Source organism: Falco rusticolus, chromosome 3 (assembly GCF_015220075.1).
Source record: "Falco rusticolus isolate bFalRus1 chromosome 3, bFalRus1.pri, whole genome shotgun sequence".
NCBI lineage: Eukaryota > Metazoa > Chordata > Aves > Falconiformes > Falconidae > Falco > Falco rusticolus.
The window spans coordinates 7,856,075-7,883,214 of NC_051189.1; the positions used below are offsets into that span (position 1 = coordinate 7,856,075).

Below are 27,140 nucleotides of genomic sequence, written 5' to 3' on the forward strand. Positions count from 1 at the left end.
TCCAGCAACGGATTTCTCAAGCACTCTAGAAAGCAATTGTGAGATTAAAACAGAGGTTTAATGGCTGTAGCCATATCACCACAATCTGTGAACCTCTCAGGGCTTGACACCAAGAGAATTATGAAGGCTTAGGACTTAAACCATCTAAGAAAAACTTACATGCTACAGGGAAGGATGTTAGTTGGTTATTCTGCACAGTGGTACACAAAGGCAAACCTGAAACCATCTTCCTAGCATAAAATTAAGTTTCTCAACATTTTTAATTAAAGATCTTACATCCCTTTCTAAAAGAATAAGTATTTTAACTATGGCAACCTAGTCAGATACCAAGTCCTTTCAATCTAAATTTCTCCTTTAGGTCTGCTTGTAAACATTGGCTTTACTTTCCTGTCCTAAAATGCTAAAGTTTATTATTATGTTTAAATAATAATGGCATATAGTTTCGTATATATTTGTTGGGATTTTTTTTTGGGGGGGGGGTGGGTGTTGTGGGTGGGGTTTTTGTAGTTTTTTTTGGGGGAGTCGTTGCTCTTTTTTTTGGTTGGGTTTTTTTTGGGTTTTTTTTGGCTTTCAGGCTTTTTAATTAAGTTTAAACAACAGGGGTTTTGAGAGTTACACACTTTTTGGCATCTATGTGTTCGTCAGTTTCAGTTACATCCTGACTGTAGATGCAGACAGATCTCAGATACTTGTATTTTTACTGTGTCCAGTTCTGGGCTTCCCAGTACAAGAGAGATGTGGACATACTGGAGAGAGTCCAGCAAAGGGCAATGAAGATGGTGAAGGGACTGGAGTATCCCTTCTACAAGGAAAAGCTGAGAGAGCTGGTACTGTTCAGTCTGGAGAAGGGAAGGTTTAGGGAAGTCTTAACAATGCATATAAATACCTGAAGAGAGGGTGCAAAGAGGACAGAGCCAGGCTGTTTTCAGTGGTGCCCAGTGTCAGGACCACAGGCAGTGGGTACAAACTGAAACACAGGAGGTTCCTTCTGAACACCAGGAAATTCTTTGTTAACTGTGTGGATGACTGAACCCTGGCACAGGTTGTCCAGGAAGGTGCTGGAGCATCCTTCCACAGAGATATTAAAAAAACCCACACCTAGACATGGTCCTGGGCAACTGGCTATAGGTGACCCTGCTTGAGCAGGGGGGTTGGACCAGATGACCTCCAAAGTTCCCTTCCAACCTCAGTCTTCTGTGATTCTGCCACTTCCATCTTCTCTAAGCTGAAACAGAGAGACTGGCAATCTAGAATCATCTAAGATGGCTGGATGTGAAAAGGAGCAAAGATAATCTAAATATAAAGCTGAGGTTCAGTATGGGCAAACACAAAAGCAAATAGTTTAAAAAACTGATGTCAGCATTCATGTAAATAGTATCTACAGATTTATAATAACAGATTATTTTAGGCAGTAAATCTGAAAACAGTGTGGAGGAAACACAGCGCAGAAATTCCGGCTCAGCTAGGAGGAGAGAAGAACCAATTTTAGAGGCAAATGATGGGACCTGACTTGGCTCAGGTCAGACCATTAGTATGCAAGGGGGGGCAATGAGGTGCTTCAACAGCAGCTTTTGCCTGGGGCCCTCATGAAATCTGTAAAACCTTTGAAAAGGTGACCCCATCCTTATATTGATCTCTGCAGATTCTGGGTTCCTTTATACATGCAGAGGATTGGAGAGGAGAAACAAAAAAGGAAAATGCAACAGCTCCTGCACTGTCAGAGCTGTCCTGAAAAATCTCTTGCTTTATGAGAGCTTCACCAAACCAGCTTCAAAGCAACAATGCAGACTCCAGTTCCCGACTTCACTGAGTGTTTCTTCTTGCAGATCCAGCTGACAAGTCAAGTGAGTCCCAGCTGACGATCTAAGGAAGCAATAAATTCTCTGCTGGGTGATGCAGTTTGCTTTAGGGTCAGCACGATTGCTGTTGTTTGCTTTTTCTTTGATTGTCTCAGCATGAGCTTTTTACGTCAGCTTTTTTCTGGGAAAAATATGAGAGATTTGTTCAGATTTTAGTATCCAAAAGATGTAGAACAGAGCTAATATTTACATGATGCAAAAGTAAAGCTATCAAAGATTATTCCTGTTGAATTTATGTCACTAGGCCTGCTCTGTTCTATGGCAGCTATGCTGCTTACTGCCTTAGCACTTTGTCAGGAGATGAAGCATTTCAGGCCAGGCCTGGAAACAGAGGCCCAGGAAGCATCTCCACCTTACGCTGTGGGGTTTAGATCCCATGTGCCCAAGTACAAAATAAAGTTTCAGCGTATATATATTGAGGCTGAATTTCTGACAAAGTCATCACATTTGTTTTCCTTCTCTCAGCTTTCTTGAGGGTTGGGGAGGCCCGCTCAGAATCCTTTGCTCCCTCTCTTTCTGTACTCTCTCTGCCCATGGATAGAGGTACCGATGCACGTCCAGATGCCCAGCCCAGCGCACCCTTTGCCCACCTAAAACCAGCAAAGCAGGAGCTCTGCTCTGCTCTTCACTGAATGTCAACACGCCCTCCAGGGACTGGGTGCCTTGGGGAAGGCGGGTGGCGGATCCTTGACGCTGTGGGCAGGGTGAAGGTGGAAAGGACAGGCCCTGGGCAGCACTGCAGAGGGCAAATATGCACCTTTCAAAATCAGGGTGAAATGGTATTCAGGGCCTGTAATTTGTGGTGCTGTTAGAGAAAGTGCTGTGCTGCTTTCCCTTCACAGCAATATTGACTGCTATGCCTGGAGTGAGGGTGTTGAGTCCAACGTGTCTTCTGCTGCTGCTCACAGTCCAAACAACTGAGACTTCATTAAACCACAGGACAAAGCTTTCCTTCTGCCTGACTGTCTTGCCGTTATGCCTGCTCAATGAAGCAGGAAAAATGATGTTAAAATTGAATAAAAACAATGCATTTTCGAAATGACAATGGCTTTTGATAAGATAGCCAGCTGGTAATGAGAAACGCAGATCAGACAGTGGAGCTGACTGAAGGGTGTGATACGCAAATGAACAAAACCTTTAAAGGGAGAGGGGGGAGGAAGGACAGGAATTTGTAGACAGGCAGAACTGGCAGTTTGGAAGGGCTGATAACTGAACTGCAGCACATTTTATTTTCTATATTGCTTAGTGTGTTCTACTAAAGTTCTTATGTAAGATTTATAAATCTTATGAAAAGTTTAACAGCTTCCCTCGTGTTGAACAACTTCCCTCGCTTGACTCTGACCCATTGCTGCAGTCTGGCTGTCTCCAGCCACTGCTTCCTTGTCAGCTAATTCTACATGATGGTTGATTTTCACTAAAGGAGCAAAGTATAATTTGTTTGCACTGGTATCTCTCATCCCAGATCAGGTAAGCTACAGACTGTTAAAATCACTAACCTGATTCAATCTCCTGATTAGAAATACGGAATGCAGCCATGTATGAAGGACTGTGAACGTAGTCATGCTGTATGCAGAAGATTCAAACTGTGTTATTTTTTCCTGTGAAAGATCCTGTGTTATAAGAAAGGCATGAAAATGATACACATGGGACATTCTGACTAGAAGTGGTTGCTCTTTCTCCCAAAATACAGCAATTCCATCTGTCCTTCTTCAAGGCATCCCCTATCTGATGTGCAGTATAGACAAGATTCATTCTGGGAAGGCTGAAGTACAGATCACAGGATATCAGTCCAAGAAATTACACTCCTGAACTGCTTTGGAAAAGGGGACAGAGGAGTACAACAACTTATTTTGGCTTCTACCAAAATAATCCAAAACCTCTCCGCTTTTTAAGCCAAAATATATTAACAAATACAAAGTTATCCTTCCACTAAAAGAGTAGAGACATTACTTCAGTGGGATCTTCAAAATTGCTCAGCTTGAACTATTACAACAGCTTTATAGCTGTACTACATACCTTCAAAAATCTCTACTGAATCATAAAGAAATATGTCATTTTGAGTGGAATGATGAAAGAAACGTCATGGTAAAACTGTCAGAAATATTTTAACATATCAGTAAATTGGGGGTGCATTCATTTTTAGGTGTGGCAAGTGTGATTGGTATAATATGAAAGACAACTGTGCCACTTACATAGATAGCATCACCCGCACATCAATCTCTAGGTTTTGCTACCTGTGAATAAAGCAATGCCACTAAGACCTTTCTACCTACATTCACCTTGTTGGTTTTGTGTTATGATATGGTAGTAAAGATGCTTAGAGCACGTTAGACCAACTACATTGGCTGCTCATTTTTTGGTTGCATCTGAATATGCAACTTTGAGATGTTCATTTCAAAGCATTACCCATGAGAGCTTTATTAATATCAACTCTGTAAGCACAACTGTCAATTAACCCAATTTGTGAAACAGCTTAGGTTAGAAACCAGCTGAAAACAAACTACTCCTTTACAACCTGGCCCATTCCATTTTAAAAGGAAAATGCATTTGGGAGAACTGTAGTACTAATACTGATTAGAAGCAGAGAGGGAAGTAAGAGTAGGAGATAACCATTTAAACTTAACAGGAACAGCAGCAGAAACCCTTCTGTGACTATGTCTGGGCATTTAGGAGAAATGTTAAGATTTAATGGCAATAGTCAGATAGTAGTGAATGGCAGAGCTGGTTCCTTTTAAACATTTCAGCTAGAGTTTATTTTTTGTTTGTTAGAGGTTTTTGGGGGATATTTTCTTCATTCCTGGTATCCCCCCCCCGCCCAAAAAAAAAAAACCAAAAAAAACAAACCAAAAAACCCCAAACAAACAAACAAAAAACAAAGCCCAAAAACTTAAGTATTGAGATTATTATGTATCAGCATGGTTAGGGTTCTTCCGGGATCCAGCTAATACCCAAGGGATTACCCAGAGCATAAGATCTGATGGCAGACCAGTAAGGTTTTCCTTTGGTTTGACCTCTAACATCTCAGCAGTGTTCTGAAGATACTCAGCAAAGGTTCAAAAAGCTTCTGTTCCCATTAAGGGAGGTGGCTTAATAAATTATTTAAACCTATAAACAAAAAAAGGCATCCTAGCAGAGCAGCATCTGCCACTTTGGAACATTACCACAGACTTTACATCTTTTGCTTAATGACAGGAAAATTTTACAGCAGAACTTCAGGTGTTATTTTGCTGTTATTAAATTAGATTTTTCTAATAACTATTACTATGAATATATCAGATTACGTTTTTATGTGAGAGTAGATAAGTTTGACTGGATTTACTTCCTCCAAACAGAGCAACACAGTATCAAACCCAGGGTATTAAAAAACTAGGAATTTTGGCACAAAAGAGGTGCTATTGCTTTTCATTATATTAAGTAAATTATTTATTCAAATCTTTTTTTTATATTAACAGTGTTATTCAAGAAAAGGTGTTTTATTTTTTAAATGTCTAATTTCATATAAATAATACTTTGTATGTATACAGCACAACAGTTGCTGGGTTGTACAGCATAATAGGCACTTTAAAAATATAAGAAGGAACCCTGGGGTTGTATTAACACAGGACAACATGAATGATATGCAAGGGTGCTGCATGATATTGTCTGCTACTCTTAGGCAAGTACTGCATTGCATCTTATTTCATGTTATCACGCTGTACAGAGGACAAAAAATGGTATTTACCATTGCTGCTCCTGTAAAACCCCATGAGCCAGCATTTTTAAGTCAATAGAAAACCACAAGACTCAGAAAAAAAGGGTAATCCTTAAATCAAATGAAGGTATGAAAAAGAAACTAGAAAACTGATACTGATTCAAGTGCTGCAGCTCTGAGGAAAACTTTGCAAATCTAACTATCCTATTTAGCTCTAAAAGTAGATAAATCAGATGACTGTATCATTTAGCAAAGGAAAATAAAATATTTCATTACATCTAATTACAGTTGTTTTAACTTAATTGCTTCTCTAAGCGTGCATGGTCTACAGGGGACTTGTTCTAAAAATTCTTGATGGCACCTTTAGCAAAATTATGACAATCATTCCTCAATCTTAACTGGAATAGAAGATATTTCCAGTAAGAAGCAGAGTTCAGCACTTACATTTGAGAAGAGCAACAAAGAACTGGCTTATTTTTTCAAATATATATGTATGTACGTATGGTGATACAATTATTTTGAGTTTTACACAAAGATAACTTAGTGAATGGATCATTTTAATAATTGCAGGAAGGAATTTTCAGTGCCAGGATAGGATTCTGGAGGACACAAAATTGTTTGCACGCTTCAACACATTACATTCTCTAACATTTTAATCTCTTTCAGGCTTGACTTGAAGTCTGAATTTCTTGTTTCTCATTGTAGCAGTGATTTTTCTTTTTCTCTACTTTTTAATAACTGCAATCTTAAAAAATATATGTTTGTATTTTAAAATATTTGGACCTGCACCTTAGAGCAGATATGTAACTGAGTATGATTAGCACCAAGTACATACTTGGAAAAAATTTTTAGTTGGAAAAGTATAGTTGAAAGCATAATTTTTCTTAGTAATTAATCTCTTTTTTTCCCGTTGCATCAGGAATTTTCTTACATCTAAAATTCTTCATTCCACTGCTTGGGTTTGACAAGCTGTAGTCAGCTTGCAGTAATAAGATACTTTCTAAACTGGGGTTGGCAGACAAGTCATTGAGTGTACACAGAAAATTTGTCATTTGGATTTTCTTAGATTCACCATCTGAGTCTGCTTAAGGTACAATTCCACAACGGAAATTGAAATACAGACAAGAATATGCTGATGTAAGACAGATGATGTAAGATAGCTCTATATCAAATAAAAAAAAAAATAAAAATGAAGGAATGCCCCCCTCGCTTTTTGTTGAGGTTTGGTTATTGGCTTTTTTTCTTTTCTTCTTTGAGGAGGCTGGTTGTGATTACTGTTCTTTATTTATGGAACAGTAAAACAAAAAGGGAAAGCCAGTAATTAAACGTTAAATGCATTACTGCTCACTGAATTGGATTATTCCTTTCCATTTTCATGCCAATTCCAATTGAATAATGTGCTTTACTCCTTCAGATGATTTTCTTTATGCATGCTATCGTGGCAGAAGCAAGTTTGGTCTGAGTGCCTTTAGCTTAACAGCATCTCTAGGGTCATGGTCCATGTTTCCCTTCCCTGTTTACTATACAAACAGTGACAAAGGGTGTAGACGGTGTCTTTTTTTCACTGTTACTTTCAGCAGCTTGGACAGGTCAGAGCTCTCCTCCTTATGTTTGCCACCACTGGTAAGTGATGGTAGTACCGATCATCTGTGCTTTAGCACTCTTTTAAGGTTTATGCTTTAGAGTTTTACTTCAGTGTCATTTGGCCTTAATCCTCCCAGTCTGGTTTTAAAACAATCTTTTCTTCTAAAATACACACACTTATATATGTCTTACCTTGCTCATTTCCTGGCTTGAATTGCATGGCTGTGATATCATGAACAAATTTTAAGAACTGCATATTCCATTTCAGATGCTCTGAGTTTAGCCATGTTGCCAAGTGCTCTGCCTGTTCATCTTTCAGGTGCAGTATCAGAAAGAAAACTTTCTGGAAACAAATATTTTTTCTCCACATTCATAAGTCCCCTCATGTCTCACAGGCAGTGAAATGGCAGTTATGCAAGACTATTCCTGCTAGTTGCTCTTACTTTTGAGGAGGCATGGGTGTATATTAGCAAGGTATTGCAACTTCACTCCATTAATTAGTGTCTGGGACCTTTCAGTCTAAAATGTCAAAGCAGCTTGACTGAGACCTGGATACTGCTTTTCAGTATGGATAGATGTAGTTGTCAGCTACATGCGAGTACAAGCAAGGATAAATACATTGGGGTGCCTCTGGGCTAGGAATGCACAAGAGAGCGCTTAGACCTTGATATGACCCAGCTTTCACCATGCCAGCATTGTGTAACCGGGAAATTTTTCTGGTACCTCTTGATTCTTTGTTAGTTTTACCTTCTCTGCATTTATGACACCCTGTTCAAAAGAAGACCTGAGAGTGCTTCTGTCACTAGAACAATCCCAACAACCACAATCAGCTCACAATAAGGTGTCCTTATGGTCTTGAAAAGCATAGAAAAAAACAGTTAGGCCAGTACTTTGCAATTGTCCTCCTCTGGAGACAATAAAACACTATCAAAAGAGAGCTGGGAAGAGAAAATGATACTGAGTACCGATGGTGGTTCTAGTATTTTTTTAGCTGGTAGAAATTCAACAGAAACTTGTCATACATAAGAATGTGTGCATGTATATGGAATTCAATGGGGATTTGAGTATGAAACCGTAACAGTATAGGTTATTCATTATCAAGGTAATACTAGCAAGACTAGAATCCTCAGCTGAATTTTGGAAAAAGGAAAAAAATAGCTATTGCCTTGCAAAGGACTTTGTAACTTTCTCCTAAAAGCCCCTTTTTGAGCTATGTCCAAGCTACAATATGCCTTCCTCTGCAATTTTGGGAACAGCTGGTAAATTCCCAATTAGGGCCAATGCATGGACACACAAATACATACTCTGCATTGTGTTTAAGCATCAAATTAAAAAAAAAAAAAGATATATTGTAAGTTGTTGCATGCAGTTACATGATTCTTTTGTTGCATTGTGTCACCACTGCTGTCGCTATCAAGACAGAACAACAAAGAGGGACTTTGGCAAGGTTTGTAAACTTTTGGTGGTGAGGATGGACACCCACTGTTCCAAAGGCCATCTGTGACTAGTCTTCCCCTCCACATTTTTAGGACAAAAAACATAACCGAAGTCCTGAGCTTCACAGCCTCCCTAGCTTCCTGCTACTTCCCATCCGTCCTGAGCATGTTGTCATGCATATTTCCATAGCAGCAGCAGGATAGCTGTCCATTTCTTTTAGTCATGGTATAACTCTGAAGCAACTCCAGTTGTCTGCTTGATGGCTCAGAGTTCCTGTTATCCTCACAAGGGTGATCTGCAGTCACTCATGTATTCAACAGCACTCCATCAAGCACTCTGCTACGTTCTGTGCTGCAAGTAGAGTCCACACGGTCTTCCCTATTGTCCTCTGCTCTTTAAAAGAAGATGAGCCCTCTTTTGGAGGAGCGCCCTGTGAGATCCCATGAGCTACACACAGCTTCACCATTTAGGCAAGAGGAATGCAAATTATTCTTGGACCTCTTAAGAGGACATCGTGTGTCTTTGTGAACACTCTGGATGACAGTCCTACAGACTTGACTCTTGTCATTTTATAGACCAAATATTTCCATTCTATCATTTCTGTCCTACTTGATGTACAAATACAGTTATTTTTGAGAATACTCAGACAATGTTAGCAAAGGTGTTATCCTTCCACACTTATCCCACACATCCTCTGCCTTGAATAATATGATCTGGAATACAGTCCTCTGCTGGGAAGAATATTCAGGGGGACATATAGTTCAAAGTTTCATCCCTCTCAGTGACTATGAAATGTATATCAATGTCCTGGTACTCAGAGCTGCCAAGCAGGCCTGTTTAAGTGCTTCTGAAAAATAATACTGTTGTGTCCTATGTCAACAAGTAACTTCTTAACTTTTCAAGGAGGGAGCTGCCTCTTGGGATTAGTGCAGTTATCCATGATCTGTCTTTCAGGCACTATGAGCAGTCAGACAGACCCATCACACTTGCTTCAGACTGCTAGACCATGACTAGAAGATCTAGACAGCTGTCCTAATACCAGTATTTCAACAGTGTTCCCCTTTGTGTCACAGTCTAACAGGAAATGTAGGGCTTTATGCCCCAGATACCATGGTTTATACCTGGAAACTTACTGATTTTTTTGATGGGAGACGCTTTTCCCATTTCTTCTGTTCTTGAAAGCGTGTTTCCAAGTAAAAGTCAGAGCTCAGGCAGTACTATTTGCCTTAGAAAGAGACTAACTGTTGCTGTGCTGTTTACAAATAATCTCACATTGAGCATCAGATGATATGAAAGAGTATTTTTTGAATGTAAAAGGAAACTGCATTTCTTTTACAGCCTCCCCCCAAAATTACTTCCCTTTGGGAAATTTGAAAAGTATTTGAAATTTTCCCATTTGAAAAGCAGCCATATGGGGTCAACTCTTTTACTAAGCCTTACAGACTTACTAAAGTATCTGGGAGCAATAGTATGTCCAGAAGAGCTATCTGTAAGATTATTTTCTGCCAGGTAGGTTTTCATGTGTATGGCGCATGGACAACCAATGAAAGGAAAAAGAATGGCTGCTTGTTTGCAGTTTTTCCTGTAAATATATATATATTTTACAATACATCTCCAATAATTTCTACTCCTCTTTCTTCTGTAGTATAATTGAATATATAGCTTCTTAGGATGAGAGAAGCTGACTGTTCCACCCTTGTTGATTTTACCATTTGTGCAGTACATGGAAAGAGAAGGAAGCAATGTCTTTAAAGATAATGCCACAGTTTAAAAAAAAAAAAAAATGCTAACAATGCTGACATAATAGTTAACACAGTGTTACCACAGGTGAAGACAATGAATTTGGAACAACTGCTACAGTTCTGTTTTAATCAAACTGTTCAATTCCCACAGAACCCACTTCCACAGAAGCAAAGAGGAATTCTGCCATTAGTATCAGCAGGAATTGTGCTAATCTTGCAGTGCTTATTGTGGACTTTGATCCTGCCAATGATTATGTTTTGGAGTAGGCATACTAGGCTTGTGCATGAAGTTAATCACCTGTCTGAATGCTTCAGTATAAACGGTCAGATTCAGATCCTAAAAATATTCATGCTTGAATGCAACTTCAAATGCAACAGTCTTCAAACTGAATATATTTTCTATATATTCATATTTTTCATATTTCTTTTTCTATATTCTATTCTATTTCATATTCTATTTTCTATATAAGCTTCTTGGTGGAGGAGGCTATCACCTATGCCGTGCTTTGAATAAGTCCTGAGTTTTCTTCCCTGGCTCATGCTGTGGTGTGTAGAGTACTTAGACAAAACTAATCTTCCTAAGGGGAAAGATAAGCAAAGTTACTTTCTCATGCTTTGATCCCATTTATTTGTTTGTGGCTGCATATTTAATTTTGGAAGAAACTACAATCTATTAAACATGCAAAGCCTGAAAGAGTAATTTTACTGCTCCCTAAAGAGTATCTCAGTGTAATGATATTTCTAATTAAATGGCTTATATTTTTCAAAATTTTTTATGTCAAACAGATTTTGCAGAATGAAATTGAAATTAGAAATGTGGGTAGACAGTAATATCACATTTAAGAAAATGTGCCTGCTCAGCTGCGCAAAAGTATAAAATTTGCCTCAGCAAAATTTTTCTGAGGCTTTTCAAATAAAGTGTTAACCTGGTAATGTTGCCTGTCAATTGAATAAATAACTTATTTCATCTACAGATAGGATTTTCTTGTAATTCTGATTAAACAAAATGTTTCCAAATGACCATGGTACCTTACTGGTGATTTTTTTGCTATTCAAGTCTTCCTGAGCTATTGGCATTCTTGAGTCCCAATCTGATATATTTCCTTTGGGAATATCCCTTTCTACCACTGCTTCCTTCTACAGCAGTAAACATTGTTTATCATTATATTCCCCATATATTCTTTCCATAAATCACACTAATCAGAGAAGGAAATAATAGCTTTTATGCTTGTTCTCATTAGTTTACATGCAATGAGATGCCATAGGAACATTCCTCTGGCCTTTATGATCTTCTAAATGTACTTGCTGTTGAGTGCGGTTTTGTTCTTATTGCCTACTGCTCACAAATGGCGTTCTCAGTTTCATCCTGCCTAGCTTTTGAGAAACATCATCAAGATATGAAGAGAGTAGCAATGTAAAAGAAATTAGTAGCTGGTGGCACTGCATCAGAAAAATTATTATTCTGTTATACCTACAAACAGTAGCATCAAATGTGAAAACAGATTTTCAAATTAATTAGCATTTAAGGCAGATGGGTTTGGAATAATTATCAGATTGCTTTTAAGCAGCTATGTTTACAAGTGCATCTCTGCTTTCTATTAAGTCCTTGCTAAGTATAAATAACAAATAAGTACACATTCTGAGTTTTGAATTTGTTCTGTGTTCCTACTTTCGACAAAGGCTTAGGAGAACAAAACAACCAATGGTATATCCCACACACACCCTTTCCCCCCAGTGAAAGCTGAAGTTGCCTATTATTCCCAAAGGCAAAGAGTCTTTTATTGCTCCTATATATGTGGGGGAACAACCGCATTCTTCTCCATCTCCCATACTGTGAATGCCAACATCCCTTAGGAGATGGACTTTTGAGTAGACTCAGTGCCAACAGCCTGTATACATCCACTAGAAAACATCTTTGTACACCCTGTGAGGCTACTACCAGCCTATTGCAGCTACAAATGAATGTAAAGAGACAAGATCTGATCCACTCTTCATTCCTATTCATACCTTAAGCACTATTTCACGTATCTTTTCTCTTTTTTCCCTCTAAGCCTATCTAGTGCTTTCCAAACTGACTGGTACAAGTGATCAGGGTCACAGAAGCTGTACATCAACTTCTCGAGAGCTCAGAGTTTTCAAATAATATGAACACCAGAAATACTAAATCTTTTATCATATCCCATTTTCCCTTGAGCATTCCAACTCTGCAAAAAAAGAAATAAATAAATCATTTTTTATTGTCTTCTTCCTGCAGTGATAGTAGTTGGGAAAAGTAAAATAACAAAACTTGAGCTAGCTAGACTGCTGTTATGATAAATGAATAATCTTTGAACATTTGCATCTACTTTGTTTAATATTTTTCACATACAGATACTTTATCGATTGGAAGAATGATGTGGACAACTACTTTACAATAGATGCTACTGAAGGAACCATTGCTACTAATGAATTACTGGACAGAGAAAGCACAGCACAGTACAATTTCTCTATAATTGCAAGTAAAGTTAGTAAGTATGACACAAACTGAATTAATATGCTAATGGGTGGTGTTTTTTTCAGAATGTAGTGCTCAGGCATAAATATACTGTGAAGAGTGCATGTTTTGCAAAGAGATTATTTAAGAAGGCTCAATAAATATCATTTCACCAGACTCACTGTGAGGCTAGCTGTGACGTTCAAACAGCCCTGTATATTAAGGTTTTTCTAGCAGCCCTCATGTTGCTGCAGTTCCATCAGAAGCTGAAAAACATTTTGTCAGCACAGAGAGCATGAGGAGCTGTATGGAGACCTTCCAGTTCCGAGTTCTGATTTTGTAATTCACTCCATATGAAATTAGGTTAGTCAAATAACAGGTCTGCCAATCTCCATTTGAAAGGCAGAAAAAATTGAAGACTCATTTGATTCTCATTCAAAAATTCCACTAAAATTGAGTCAAAATTTAAGGCCCTAAATTAACCAATCTGTGCGCTGCATCACTGCTCTTCTGTCTTTTCTCTGCCCAAGACTTTACACCTAACCATTTGTTTTCTTTTCCTATATGATTTGTGGTGTGTGTGTGTTTGTTTTTTATTTCTTGTCTTTGTGTCTTCTCCTACATAGTGGGGTGTGTGTGTTTTTATGTTTGTTTTGTTGGTTTTTTTTAAATAAGAACTCCCTTTTACCACTGTATTATGCAGCTCTAACTTTCTTCATTGCCATCCTTCTGTACATTATTCCTCCTTCATGATTCTGTCAAATTGAAATTCTCATACAACCCTTTGAATACAAGTCACTCAGTGGTTGTGTAAATGCCAGAGACATCTTTCTGTTGACATCAGCAGGTTGTAGAAGAGGACCTCTGCTATATTTCTTATTTATGCTGTTGTGTTTATGTGTCCAGAAATGCAGGTTTCTAAAACAAACAACAAGTTTTCCTCAATGTATTGCTTGGCACTGAGTCTTCAAAAAGTAGTACATGCTATTAACAGGAAGAGGGAGATTTTGGAAAGAGAGAACTTAGGCATTTTTAAAAATAAAAATATAAATTCTTGGTTGTAGTTATGTCAAAAAAAACCCCCAACCCTATGGGCTCACTCGCTGAAACCTGAAAATATAATGAGGTCACCAGTCAAATGAACACTTGAATTTTATCTGTAGTCTGGGCAAAAAATACACTAACAGAGGCAACTATCACAAGTGATTTTGAGTATATGGAGATATATGTACATGTACACAGAAATTCCAGCAGAACTGTAATTTGTTTTCAGAGAAACTGAAAGGCAGGTAGATGCTGAGGGAAGGTCTCATAATGGTCTATGTTTCAGTAAAGCTTAATTATTATAGATTTGTTGGTGGGCAAAGAACATTTGAGATTTGTAATTTTTTTTAATGCAGTAAGGCAGAAGTTTTCATAAACTTGATGTAAATCTGTTTATTATTCCCAAGAGTAATTAAAGCTGGCTAAAACTTCCGTGTTTACTTGTCTGTGCACCTTCCCAGCACACGTAATGTTTATGTAGAGCTGTAGCAGGTAAGTTATATTATGAAATTCTCAGTTTTAACAATTGCCTAGTCAAGAATCTACAATTAAAACATATTTGTGGCTCATTTCAGTGTACCTCAAAATATTTATACATTGACCATTATCCACAGCATTAAAAACAATTGCCATACCTGTACTATGCCAGTAATTGGCAATATTTTGAAGGATTTAAGGTATACTATCTGTCAAAACTTTACATGCAGTTGTCTGACTAAGAGCTAGCACAGAAGAAAAAGCTGGGGTTTGAGGGGTGACATACTGCATACAACCGAAAAAAAAGATAAAGGGAAGAAAAATCTGAAGAAAAAGAGGGGAGGCAAATTGATAAATTTCAAGAACTTCTGTTACAAAAAATAATAATAATTGTGACTTGTTCACTGCTGACATAGAAACAATGAAACTGCCATATCTTGTTAGAGAAAAAGTGCACTGAGTAGTGCCTCGACAAATACATGATTATCTAAGGAAAGTGGCCCAGTACTGCAATTAGTTGCATAAACTTCCCTCAGGAACGGGCACTGTTGTTACCCAAGTATTTTCAGTTCTCCATGAACTTACCTTTTTAAAAATATACAGGATCCAAAATAGTAAGTTCTGTTACTTAAAAAAATATTATTGTTAAAATACTTATTTTCTTTCTTACTGTGAGACAATAATAGCAACAACCCCTCTACCAACTTTTACACGCACCCTAATGGTCATTCTGCAAATTGTCATTTCTTGAACAGGCCAGTTATAAACAAAGCCCACCAGCTTTATCCCTATCAAGTCAGAGAAAAAAATACATTAAACTGGCTTTGCCATCATTCCCCTTATATAAATGAAACAATTCAACTGTGAGCAGATGATCTAGATTTCTTCTGGCTCTTTAGGCATCTATAGAGTCACTGCCTAATTGCCAGCTGATTTCAAAATGAAACCCTGTATGTCAAATCCATTTGTTCAATTTAAAAATATACAGTTCCATAATATATAGACTGTTAAAATATATATATATATAAATGTAAGATACTATGGAAACGAATATCTTTAACAGAAATTATCAAAATCAGCTAATATCTCCCATGTACATGATACATAATTTTTGAATACATTTGTTATTTTACTGGAAAAGCATTGTTAACATATTTGTGAAAAGAAACAAGGTAACATCTGTGTTTGTGCTTTCATGGCAACATATTAATCTCTAATGTGAAGAATGTATCCTGAACTCCTCTTCGACAGTGTTTTACCTTAAAATAAACACACAAAACCTAAAGGAAAACCTAAGTTGCTCTCTGTGAGTTGCTGTGTTCTTTGCAATGAGTACTTCTAGGAGAGAAATTTCAAGTTTGGTTGTTTCTGCTGGTAACTGAGTGAACTTGACCTACTCAGCGGTTTTCTGCTCTCTGTATATATTCAGAGTCGAGGTCCTGCACTCTACTGACTAAAATAACTTCTTAGAACTTTTTTGTTTCCTCTTATACAAAGGAAACAATTCAACTATGAGCAGGTGATCTAGATTTCTTCTGGCTCTTTAGGCATCTATAGAATCACTGCCTAATTGCCAGCTGCTAGACCAACCTGTTTTCATTCATAGGACACAATGCCTTTCTCCAAAGAGACATTTTGTGAGCAGGGATGACTCTAAATTGGAAATGAATGAGGATTCAAAGAGTTCCTATTAGATATGTTCACTATTAATTAGGTATGTTCATAGGAAGTAACATTAAATATTGTGTGATATGGGTAGTGTTTTTTTGTTGTGTGTTTGGTTTCGTTGGGTTTTTTTGTTGTTGTTTTTTAGATTCTAAGCTGAGTTTGCAAGATGGTCAATTTACCCACTACCTGTAAGCAGGTACAGCACACTTCTACTTGCAGCTGATCCTACTTAACTAGGGAAGCATTGGGAAATACCTTTTAACTTTGACAGAGGCCTCTTGAAAATGCTAAAACCAAGAAAGAAATAATGTAAAATTTCTACAGTGCCACCATGAAGAGACTTTGCTCCTTGCTGTGTTAGTTATAAACAACTGAAATGTGAAGATTTATTCAAACTACAAAGTAAGCAGCTAATGCAAATAATCTGAAGGGTCCATTGAGGACCATGAAGATGGATCAGAGGGCTGGAGCACCTCTCCTATGAAGACAAGCTGAAGGAGCTGAGGTTGTTCAGTCTGGACAAGAGAAGGCTCCAGGGAGACCTTACAGAAGCCTTCCACTACCTCAAGGGGGCCTACAAGAAAGCTGGAGAGGGATCTTTCACAAGAACATGTAGTGATAGGCCAAGTGGACAGTAAGGTGGATTGAGAACTGGGTGAATGGAAGAGCTCAGAGAGTTGTGATCAGCAGTGCAGAGTGTAGCTGGAGGCCTGTCGCTATGGATGTTCCCCAGGGGTCAGTACTGGGTCCAGTCTTTTTCAACTTACTCATCAATGAGCTGGGTGAAGGGACAAAGTGTTCATCTCTGCTGATGATACAAAACTGGGAGGAGTGGCTGGTATACCAGAAGGTTGCGCTGCCATTCAGTGAGACCTGGGGAGGCTGGAGAGTTGGTGCATAGTGGAACACAATGAAGTTCAACCAAGGCAAGTGTAAGGTCCTACACCCGAGGAGGAACAATCCCATGCACCAGCACAGGCTGAGGTTCACCTGCTGGAAGGCAGCTCTGAAGAGAAGCACCTGGAAGTCCTGGTGGACAGTTGCCCATGAGCCAGCAGTGTGCTCTGGTGGCCAGGAGGGCCAGTGAGGTCCTGGGGGGAGTTAGAAGAAGCCTGACCAACAGGTTAAGGGAGATTATCCCTCCCTCTACTCTGCCCTGGTGAGGTTGCATCTGGAGTGCTGTGTCCAGTTCTGGGCTCCCCAGTTCAAGAGAGACAGGGAACTGCTGGAGAGGGGCCAGTAGAGGGCTACAAAGATGTATAAAGGGCTACAGAGATTCTGCCTTATGTGGAAAGGCTCAGAGAGCTTAGCCTGTTTAGCCTGGAGAAGACTGAGAGGGGATCTTATCAATGCATTCAAATATCTTAAGGGTGAATGTCAAGAGGATGGGGCCAGGGTCTTTTCAGTCGTGCCCAGCGACAGGGCAAGGGGCAACGGGCACAAACTGCAACACAGAAGTTCCATCTGCTTACAAGGAACACTTTTTTTTACTTTGAGGGTGACAGAGCACTGGAAGAAGCTGGCCAGAGAGGTTGTGGAGTCTTCTCTGGAGACATTCAAAACTTGCTTGGACACAACTGTGTGAGCTGCTGTAGGTGAACCTGCTTTAGCAGGGGCTTGGACAAGATGATCTTAAGAGGTCCTTTTAACTCTGACCACTATGTGATCACGTAGTTCTGTTAAAAACAGTAGCTTTAGGTTAGATATAAGGAAGATACTCTTCATTACAAGGGTAATGAGGCACTGGAACAGGTGGCCTAAAGAAGCTGTGGATGCCCCATCCCTGGAAGTGTTCACGGCCAGGTTGAATGGGGCTTTGAGCAACCTGGTCTAGTGGAAGGTGTCCCTGCCCATGGCAGGGGGGTTGGAACTCTATGATCTTTAAGGTCCTTTCCAACCCAAACCATTCTGTGATTCTAAGATTTATGCTTGAAGATTCAAGAAAACTTTTCTGGTACTTGAAATCATGACCCCATGCTGTCACTCCTACACCACCTTGATTCATAGTATATATTTCTTGAACTGTTAGTTTTGTTTAGTGGCTGCCACTCTTATGCAAAATAATTACCCTTTTCACTCACCAGCTAAACTGTTTTTTTATGTATCTATGTTGCAAGAGGTCTCAGCATAAAGTAAAAAAGACTGTTGTCTCCTTTGTATTGAATTAGTGTGTCTTTCTGTCATAGATTGCATTTGCCAGTAAACTTGTTTATAAAATTCATCTAGTGACTCGTGAAGACTATCTGCATTGTTATGACAATGGAAAGAAGCACAATGTATACTGGTTTTTTTTACCATTTCTTTTGCACAAATGCATTTGCTGTTTGCAAATACTTATGCAGTTAAAAAATAATATCTGTTACAACATAGCCTAATGGTTTAACCATAAGTTGATTGATAGCTTTACATGTTTCACTGCTAAGTTTACACTGACTCTGGCTTTCAGCAAGATTTTTCTTTGTATCTTTCTCTCTTACTTTTCCTCACCTTCTAAATGGGTATGGTCCACTTACCTCCTTAATATTTTGAAGATGTAAACACTGGCTAAGGAATAAATATTGATTTTTTGCATTCCATTGTGCAAAACAGAATTCTGTTTTAATCATTGGAAGAATTTCCCACAGACTTCGTGAAAAGTGATCTGAGAAAAGTTTGCATCTTTTATTACAAGTGCAAGTTCAAATCCTTTAATTTATGGTCTGATAAATGTAATCATGTTGGTTGCTTCCTTACCCAATGAAGAATAACAGATCAAAGTCTGGTATGAAATGTTAAGAAGTTTGCTTCTGATTTCTCCTTAGTACAAATCAGAAATAAACAGAAGTCAAGGGCTTTTCCCCAGTACTAGGATCAAAACAGTTTATGACAGCCCATGGACACTGGTGATGCAACAAACATACATAGTATCCCTTAATGTTTTTGTCCTAAAAATCATTTATAGGTAATCCACTATTAACCAGCAAAGTCAACGTTATAATAAATGTCCTGGATGTCAACGAGTTTCCTCCTGAAATTGCAGTTCCGTATGAGACATCTGTATGTGAAAATGCCAAGCCAGGACAGGTATTTCAAATTTGTAATACTTGCTGTTTTGGTTGGGTTTTTTGTTGTTGTTGTTTTGGGGTTTTTTTTTTTTCCTTTTCTTTGCTTGTTTATAGCAATAGAAATTTCTGGGTCTGAAAATGACATCTTAGTTAGAATTCTTTTACAAATAAAATGTCTGTGTTGGAAATACGTTTTGGAGTGCTGTTTGTTGACCTTTATAGTCTATTTGTAGTCTATGTATTTTTATTATCCCTGATTATATGAGCCTGAACCACTCTTTATTGTGCATTTAATAGCTGTGACAGGAGAAGGAATCCCTTCCTTAAAGACAAGGGTAAAACTACAGTGCATAAATGGAGTAGGATGAATTACACACATTTCAGTGTCCTATTCTGAGAAAAAGAACGCACAACCCTAAAGACAATCCTCCTGAAAGCTTGGGTCTTTTAAGCAATTTGAAATATATATACATAGCAAGCAAAACCTATTTCAGATGCAGAATATCACCTGACACCATAAGTGATGCCAGCATTAGTAGAGCTGGCCCGAGAAGCTGTTGGCATGTGCTCCTTCTGTGCAAAATTTGTGTAATTAAACACAGCGCTGCAAAACACCAAAGCCCACCATCATACATATTAGCAGCTAATACTGTTTCCAAGACAAGACTTGTAACTTCAGTTGTTCAACTTAGAGAGTGGATGCCAGCCATGGAAGGAACATATTCAGCCTGCTGTGTAATCAATGACTTATCTTTGTATGTGTGTAGCATGTAATCAGTCTGTGTGATTTTTACTGCTATTATTACAGATCTGTCTATGACTTCATATGATATTCCTATCTCATCTTTTTTTGTTGTTTAATGTGTTTCAGTTAACTACCATACAACATAATTTAACTTCTAGTTTATTAGACACCTTTAGTTTCTTATCCAGGCACTAAGAATTGAAAGAGGAACCCTTCACAGGGAAGGCTGAGACAAGCACTGAGCTGTCAAATATTATTTTACACCTTTGTTACATAAAAAAATGCCTTCCTCTTTAAAAGATCAGTGGCAATCCTACTATGAAACATTTTAAAAGTACTGCACTTACCTGAAATCTAGTGGATAAGACTCTGGGACCCAAAAGTTTCTTCATACCTAGATGGTGCAGACCTTTCAACCATCTCTACTTCAATTAGAAGTACTAATTAGTAATTAGTAAAATTAGGGTGCAGCTTTGTGAAGTACTACAGCATGTACTGGTCATAACTGTGATAGTAGGAGTGGCAGACAAAGTGAACTGTCTTTAAATACTCACCTAAAACAATCACTAGTATTTTGGTAGAAAGGACAATTATTGAATACTTCTGCTATGAATATAAGGTAAATCTTTCTGATTTCCTTCAGCTATGTCAAAGTGAGACCTTCGGAGACATCATGAGTTCTCTGGAAGCTAAACTATTCATACGTCTTGCCTCCAGCATCCAAATGTTAGGGGAATGAGAGTAATCCAACAAGATTCCGCTTCCATTGCTTCATTTGATGTTCACTTTACACTTCTACAAAACTTCTTTTAGAAGAGTGAACTGACTTCAGAATTGATCTTAATCTGGTTTCAGGTGATACAGACTGTCACTGCAGCAGACAAAGATTTGTCACCCGCTGGGCAAAGGTTTTCCTTCAGACTGTCAACTGAGGCTTCCAACAAACCAAATTTCACAGTCCATGACTACAGAAGTAAGTTGGTTACATGTATCTTTCTTTCAGAGCAGCAGGCTGTGATTATAATGACAAACATGATTACTTTGTATTACAGTCATGTCTACAGACTAATTTTATTTGACATTTCTAAATGCTAAACTATCTAGGACATACATTAATATAAATTCAGGTTTGCACCTTTTCTCATTTTTAGGGGACAGGAATTGTCAGAACACCAAAGGCTGAGATTTCCCTACAGGCCTGCAAAAACACTGCTACCTGTTTTATTTTCCTTTAGTCATTCAAAATCTCAGGAAGAACCCATATGCCAATGCAGGTATACCCTTAAACAAGGCACTATTGCTGCTTTGTTTAAATACTATTACTTTGCTAACTGTTTTCAAAGTACCACCTATTGTGCTTTCTGGAGGATGCATAGTCCTGCAGAAGAATTAGTTCTAAATATGGACAGTGCTGCTGCAGTGTAACACCCCCACAACACTCTTAAAAATTTGTAGATTTATATAATTAACATATCTGATTTCGCCCCTAATTTTTCTCATAACTGATCATCTTTTTTTTTCTTTTTCACTTCAATGCTTCTTTGAATGGGAATGAACAGCCCAAGATGAAAAAATTGATCTTTTCTTCTACCATAAACATCTTCAAGAATGTAGTTGTGAACAGACACATCTAAAACATCATAATAAACTGTAGCAAATTTTCACCACTAATTACTTTAACCGAATAAAGAAAAAAAAATAATGAGTTTATCAGCTATTAGGTGATCTTTAAAAAGCTGTGATATGATAAACTTTTCACAAAAAGTGTTCACTTAGCAGAGAAAGAACACCTAAAACCATCCAATAAAGTTCAGTAACATTCCTTTGCCTATATAACTATGTAGGTTATAAGTATTACTTAAAGAAAAAGTATATAATTCTTAACTATGTTTTTAGATTTTATTAATTTTATTCATTATTATTTTTAATTTAAATTTTACATAATACTGATGATGTAAAGGTTATTTTCTTGAGAATTAAGTAATCCAAGTCCTAAAAAGTACTAGAAATGGATAATACATAGAATGAAAAAAATTGCAGAGGTCACTTATTTAGCTTTTTTTAAAACCATTCAAGTATATCACCTACATTGCTTTTGAAGCCATACACTTCTGTCAATGTTTGGTCATATGGTATTAAAGCCAACAAAATAAGCACGGCTATTAATCATGAAGACCTTTATCATTAAGAAAATTCAGGAAGAAATAGATTTGAAACAGCAGAAAAATAAACTGTGCTTATTTTGTCTTTTTATATAGCTCCTTTGTGAAGATGGCAAGACAAATACAGTTTATTCCCAAATGTATTAGGTGAATTTTATATTGGTATGTCATAGATAGCTTAAAACCTTTTACAGATGAGCAAAGAATTTCATTTAATGATTTGTAAATACAGTAATGAAACCATAGTAATTCATAATATTGCAGACCTAAATAATAGTGTCTTCTGAAACCAAAAATATGTAGCTCAGCATTTTAGCAGAGATCATTCAAATAGGTTTCTCGAGACAGAGAGCTCAACGAGTATGAGGGGCAACCTCACAATGGATTCAAGTGGGCTTACTTCTGCTCTTGGAAGATTAGGTCATTACTCTTCTCCAGATGTGCTTACTCTAAACAGTCTGGGTTTAACAGCTACTAGTATATAAAAATGTTGTGATATTTTGATATCTAACTGTAATTATGCCAAAAACATTTAAATGCTTTACATCTGTATCCCACTGGATTTATAATTATGCCAAAAACATTTAAATGTTTTACATCTGTGTCCCACTGGATTTATAATTTTGGACAATGCTTAAGTTTGCTTCTCATTAATGCTGCACTGAAGTTTCTGTTATTTTCTGTTCCCTACTTAGCTGTTGGTAGTATTTCTTTGGAAAACTCAGCATAATAAACTTTGGTTATAAGTAACGGTTATAATTAAAGAGGAAAAAAAAGTTATCTATATCTTAACAGAAGCAAGAAAATATACCTCTTGATCATCCAAATATTTTACATGAATTACTTTCATCTTTTCACTTTTCAACACATTTGAAGGCCCATATGGGCAGTACCTTTGTAATTACGTGGTCTTATAACATAAATACTACATATTTCCAAATACCTTTGCTGATCTTTTTGTCAAAATTTCTTTAAAGCAAGAACTTTAATTTCTTTCTTTCTGTCCATTTCCTAAAATACCCTTTAATTTCACCAAGATTATTATTTTTTTAATAATAACAAACTATTGCTTTAAATGTGTCTTCCAGTTCTTCTCAGGTGATTTTAACATACTTAATTCCTCAAAAGAATATTTAAACTTTAAAATACTGTACAGTAATTAAACTCAATGACCTTTCTCATTTACAGCTTTTGTGATGTGTGCTTAGTATATGAGTTTGATGAGGAAATTTCTCAAATATTAGATAATTAAATTTCCCTGTTTAACCAGTAATACTGACAGCCAGATTACTTTGGATCTCAGTAGTCTGCTAAGAAACTTTCTCTACTGTATAAAAACAATTGCAGTATTTCCATTAAAATGGAATTACAAGCCACCAAGACACACAATTTTTCATGCATAAATATTTGTTTGTGTATGTACCTATACATATACTGTTAAAAGCATTTCCTAACACCTAATAAAAAAAGACAAAAGTAGTACACTATTTACTGAAATAAAAGGAAGACAGAAAAAACAGCTTTGGGGAGTATTTTCCAACCATAAAAACCATTTTAATTTGTGATGATTTACAGAGCTATTAGAAAAATCTGTGCAAACAGAAACTTTGTATAATATTTTCAATATCTTCTGCCTTTTGTTTGCCAGAAAGTTGGAAGGTCTGCTCTGTGCACAATTTAAAAGTATAATAACACAACCTTATTTTCCTTTTTCCTAAATTAAAAACACAAATGCCATTATCTTTTGAGTTAGCAATTATGTTAGTCCCAAGCAGCTACTTTGTGAAAGGAATTTTGATATTTTATTATTTTTTTTTTAGGAAACAATCTTGTCCACTGTGTAACAATTAATGCTGTTACAAGTAAAGGTGTCATTTAATATTTTTAAACGTCAGGAAGATCAATAACCAATGTTATTCTATACACCTAAAAATCATGGGTGGTGTGATATCACAGCAGGTGTAATATGTTTGTAGCACACTCAAGAGAATAAACTTTTCTGAGTTCCGTACTCAAAATATAACTTAATGAGGACAGGAGCCAGACAGAAGCTGCATTTGGAGTCTCTATAAATGTAAAGACAGGGAAATGTTATGTTTATAGACTATGCCTTCAGCAGTGCTAAGACCAACTCAGCAAGGGTGAATAGAAGTGAGAGGGCCTGGGAGAGCTGGAGTGCTTCCAGCTGAACCACCCATCTTTCTCTTTCCACTCTGCTCTCCAGAGGGGGCTTCCCTGCTGAGCACACTCAGTCACTCCTGTAAGAGGGAATTTTTTTCTCTCCAAACTATCACACACTTCCTGAAAATGAATTTATTGCCAACAGACTGAAGAACCAGAAGCTGTCTCAACTTCGCGGTGCAGCTCTAGGCTGCTCTGTGGAGTTCAAACGTGTCTGTGTCCATATTTTCAAAAGGACCCTGAACAATTGAAAGGGGTCATAGAAGAGCAACAAAAATTGTTCAAAGTCAAAGACTTAAGAGCTTGATCTATTTGATTCTTCTCAAAGGAGAAAGTCAGATGGTTGCATTGTATTAAAGTGATCTTCAACACAAAAATTTGACAAAAAAAGAAAAAGAACAGTAATAATTCTGTTAATAGAAATAGAAATAATAGAAATAAGATTAAGATGGATTACTCCAAAATAGATCTAAAAATCTTTATATAGTGTAGATGATTAATCATAGGGAAAAAACAAGCTGAAGGTGGAAGTTTGTTTGATTCATACAATTTTGAGACACTTTTTCAAAACTAAATGTCACTAAACTTGATGAGTTCATGTGCCATGTTTGAGTTTGATATAAAAGGGAATTTCTGAAATAAGCATTTTTTTCAGTCAAGTGCTTTCTCAAAGGTGTCATAACATATCTGATTTCAGATATTTAGGGTTCATTCTTATTGTCCTTAATTAGAACTGCACACAAGTATTTCAGCGTGGAATTCAGAGCCCTTAATCCTTCTACCTAGTGACAAAACTCCAAGGGATAAAAGTTGTAACATAGACAGCAAGTGACCTCTCCTAAAGATATAGTAAAGAACATGGATGAGATGGAAAAATGGCAACTTCTGCAGGCTACCTTCATTCCAATCTGTCAGCTAATTAATTCTCTGCTAATTTCATTTGGAGTTTATTTTCAATGTAATTCTTTTAATCTGCACATCATTTATCTGCTACTCTGATTCAAGAAAAGCAGCGATCACTGAATATCTACTGGGAAGAAATGATAAAACATAACTTCTAGGAGTTCTGAGCACACTCATGACTAATTGAGGGAAAATATACTGATTATGAAGTACTCAGTTGATTTCTGTACTTGTTTTTAATCGGGCAGGAATGTTGAAGGGGTTTTGCATTTTGTCCAGTTATATTACTTACAGTTTGAAGGAGAAATGAATTAATTGAGATGTTTCTAAATACATGTGCAAAGTCCTTTGGACCACAGGCTTGGAATATAAGGAGATAAGGAGAAAAGAAAAACTGAAAAGCCTTCCTAATATAATACCTGTAATGCTTTTTCAAATTATTATTTATGTTTTCTTCAAAATTTCAGCTGTCAAGCTAAGAAGTTTACAAGAAACAGAATATTACTTAATGTTCTGCAAGAAACAGCTGTACCAAATCATAATACAATACCTTCTGTAACGATAAAACAATGCAATTACATAAATCATGTCATTCACTGAGTTTCCAAAATGAAATGGCTGCCTATTATTAAAGGTGATACAAACTACAAAGGTGAATTGACGTACACAATAAAAATCCTGTAATGACTGTGTCATGTTTTACAGACAACACTGCTGGGATTGAAACCAGGAGAAATGGTTACAACAGAAGGCAGCAAGAGCTGTACTTTCTTCCAGTAGTAATAGAAGATAGCAGTTACCCTGTCCAGAGCAGCACAAACACATTGACTATCCGTGTTTGCAGATGTGATTCTGATGGTACCATCCAATCCTGCAATGTGGAAGCAATATTCCTGCCAGTAGGCCTCAGCACAGGAGCACTGATTGCCATTTTGCTGTGTATTGTTATACTTCTAGGTTAGTTCTTATGAAACTGTGGGAAGTGCGTTACTCTGATTATTCACTTGTGAACTGATTTGTGTTGTTACTAGCCTCATCTATCATTTAACAAAAGCCATTGAAAATGTGTGGCAGTTTATGAGTACTTTAATGCTTCTATGTTTCTGAAAAAACATTCCAAAGCACCGACCATGACTATGAATCTGAATAATACCTAGGTATTTCTTATTGCATGAAAAACAAAAAAGCTTTCTGTGGAATCCAAACCATTTTTTTTTTTTACTCTGAAACAGTGTTGTTTAAATACCTTTCCTGAAGGATTGATATTTTTAAATAATTACTAAGGTAGACAGGTCCTACTGAGAGTAACAGCAGTAAGTACTTATTAAGGGCCTTTAATTCTTCAAGACAGCATGAGCAAAAGCAGAACAAAGAAATGAGAGAGGTTAAAATAATTGTAATGTAGACTGTGACTGGCTAGATCCATGTAAAACTTTACAGGCACATTTTAATTTCAGGCAGGCATGGATTCCATAAGGTGGCATTGTCATTTGATCTACATTATATTTAAATATTGCCTTATTTACTGCATGCCCAAAGCAGTCAATAGTCATGTGCAACCTATTTATAATGTACCCTTAAGGAACTGATAACAAAATAAAACCAACTTTGTAGCTCACACAGGCCCAACGTAGGCTGCAGAAAACAGACTGATGCTTACAGATGCTAGCCTATGACTCTTCTGGGCTTCCTAGATCTGATAATACTCCTTACACAGGTCTAATGCATAGGGAAAAATGGCTGTAGACACAGAATATAACATATGGATACTGCCTTGCATTTGAATAATACAGTAATCCACCATTTAAGTAAATTACTATAATAGCTTCTGAGTAGCAGTGGGTAAAAGTCAGAATTTCTGTTCTGTGTAAAATTTTTATGTTGTGAGAAAAGTTGTTTCAGCTTGGAAGAATGGCAAACAGTCATACTTCCCATGAATAGAACTTACTAACAAGTACACCCATTCTGAAGAATTTTAAAACAAAGCAAAACAAAACAAACAGATCATTTTTTTTTGGAAGCAAAAAGAATGCTGTCTCCTTTACCTTGGGACTACTTTTTTACTTGTAGAGGTTTCCTGGATAAAGGCAGCCAGGGGTGAGCCTCAGCATCAAAGAAATTCCACTATGA

At 37.1% G+C, this 27,140-nt stretch overlaps 1 protein-coding gene across 4 annotated transcripts in view; it reads left to right on the plus strand.

The window, feature by feature from the left end:
- The window catches only part of CDH12 (cadherin 12), a 220,747-nt gene that overhangs the window by 186,990 nt on the left and 6,617 nt on the right, over positions 1-27,140 (plus strand). For 2 of the 4 annotated variants that reach the window (XM_037381807.1, XM_037381806.1), the window contains 4 exons: positions 12,684-12,820; positions 18,917-19,038; positions 20,620-20,737; positions 25,716-25,967. In XM_037381807.1, the coding sequence (XP_037237704.1) occupies positions 12,684-12,820; positions 18,917-19,038; positions 20,620-20,737; positions 25,716-25,967 (629 nt within the window). Of the gene's footprint in view, positions 1-12,683; positions 12,821-18,916; positions 19,039-20,619; positions 20,738-20,915; positions 21,039-25,715; positions 25,973-27,140 lie in introns of those variants that run through there. The other 2 variants (XR_005103402.1, XM_037381808.1) reach the window with 2 other exon arrangements.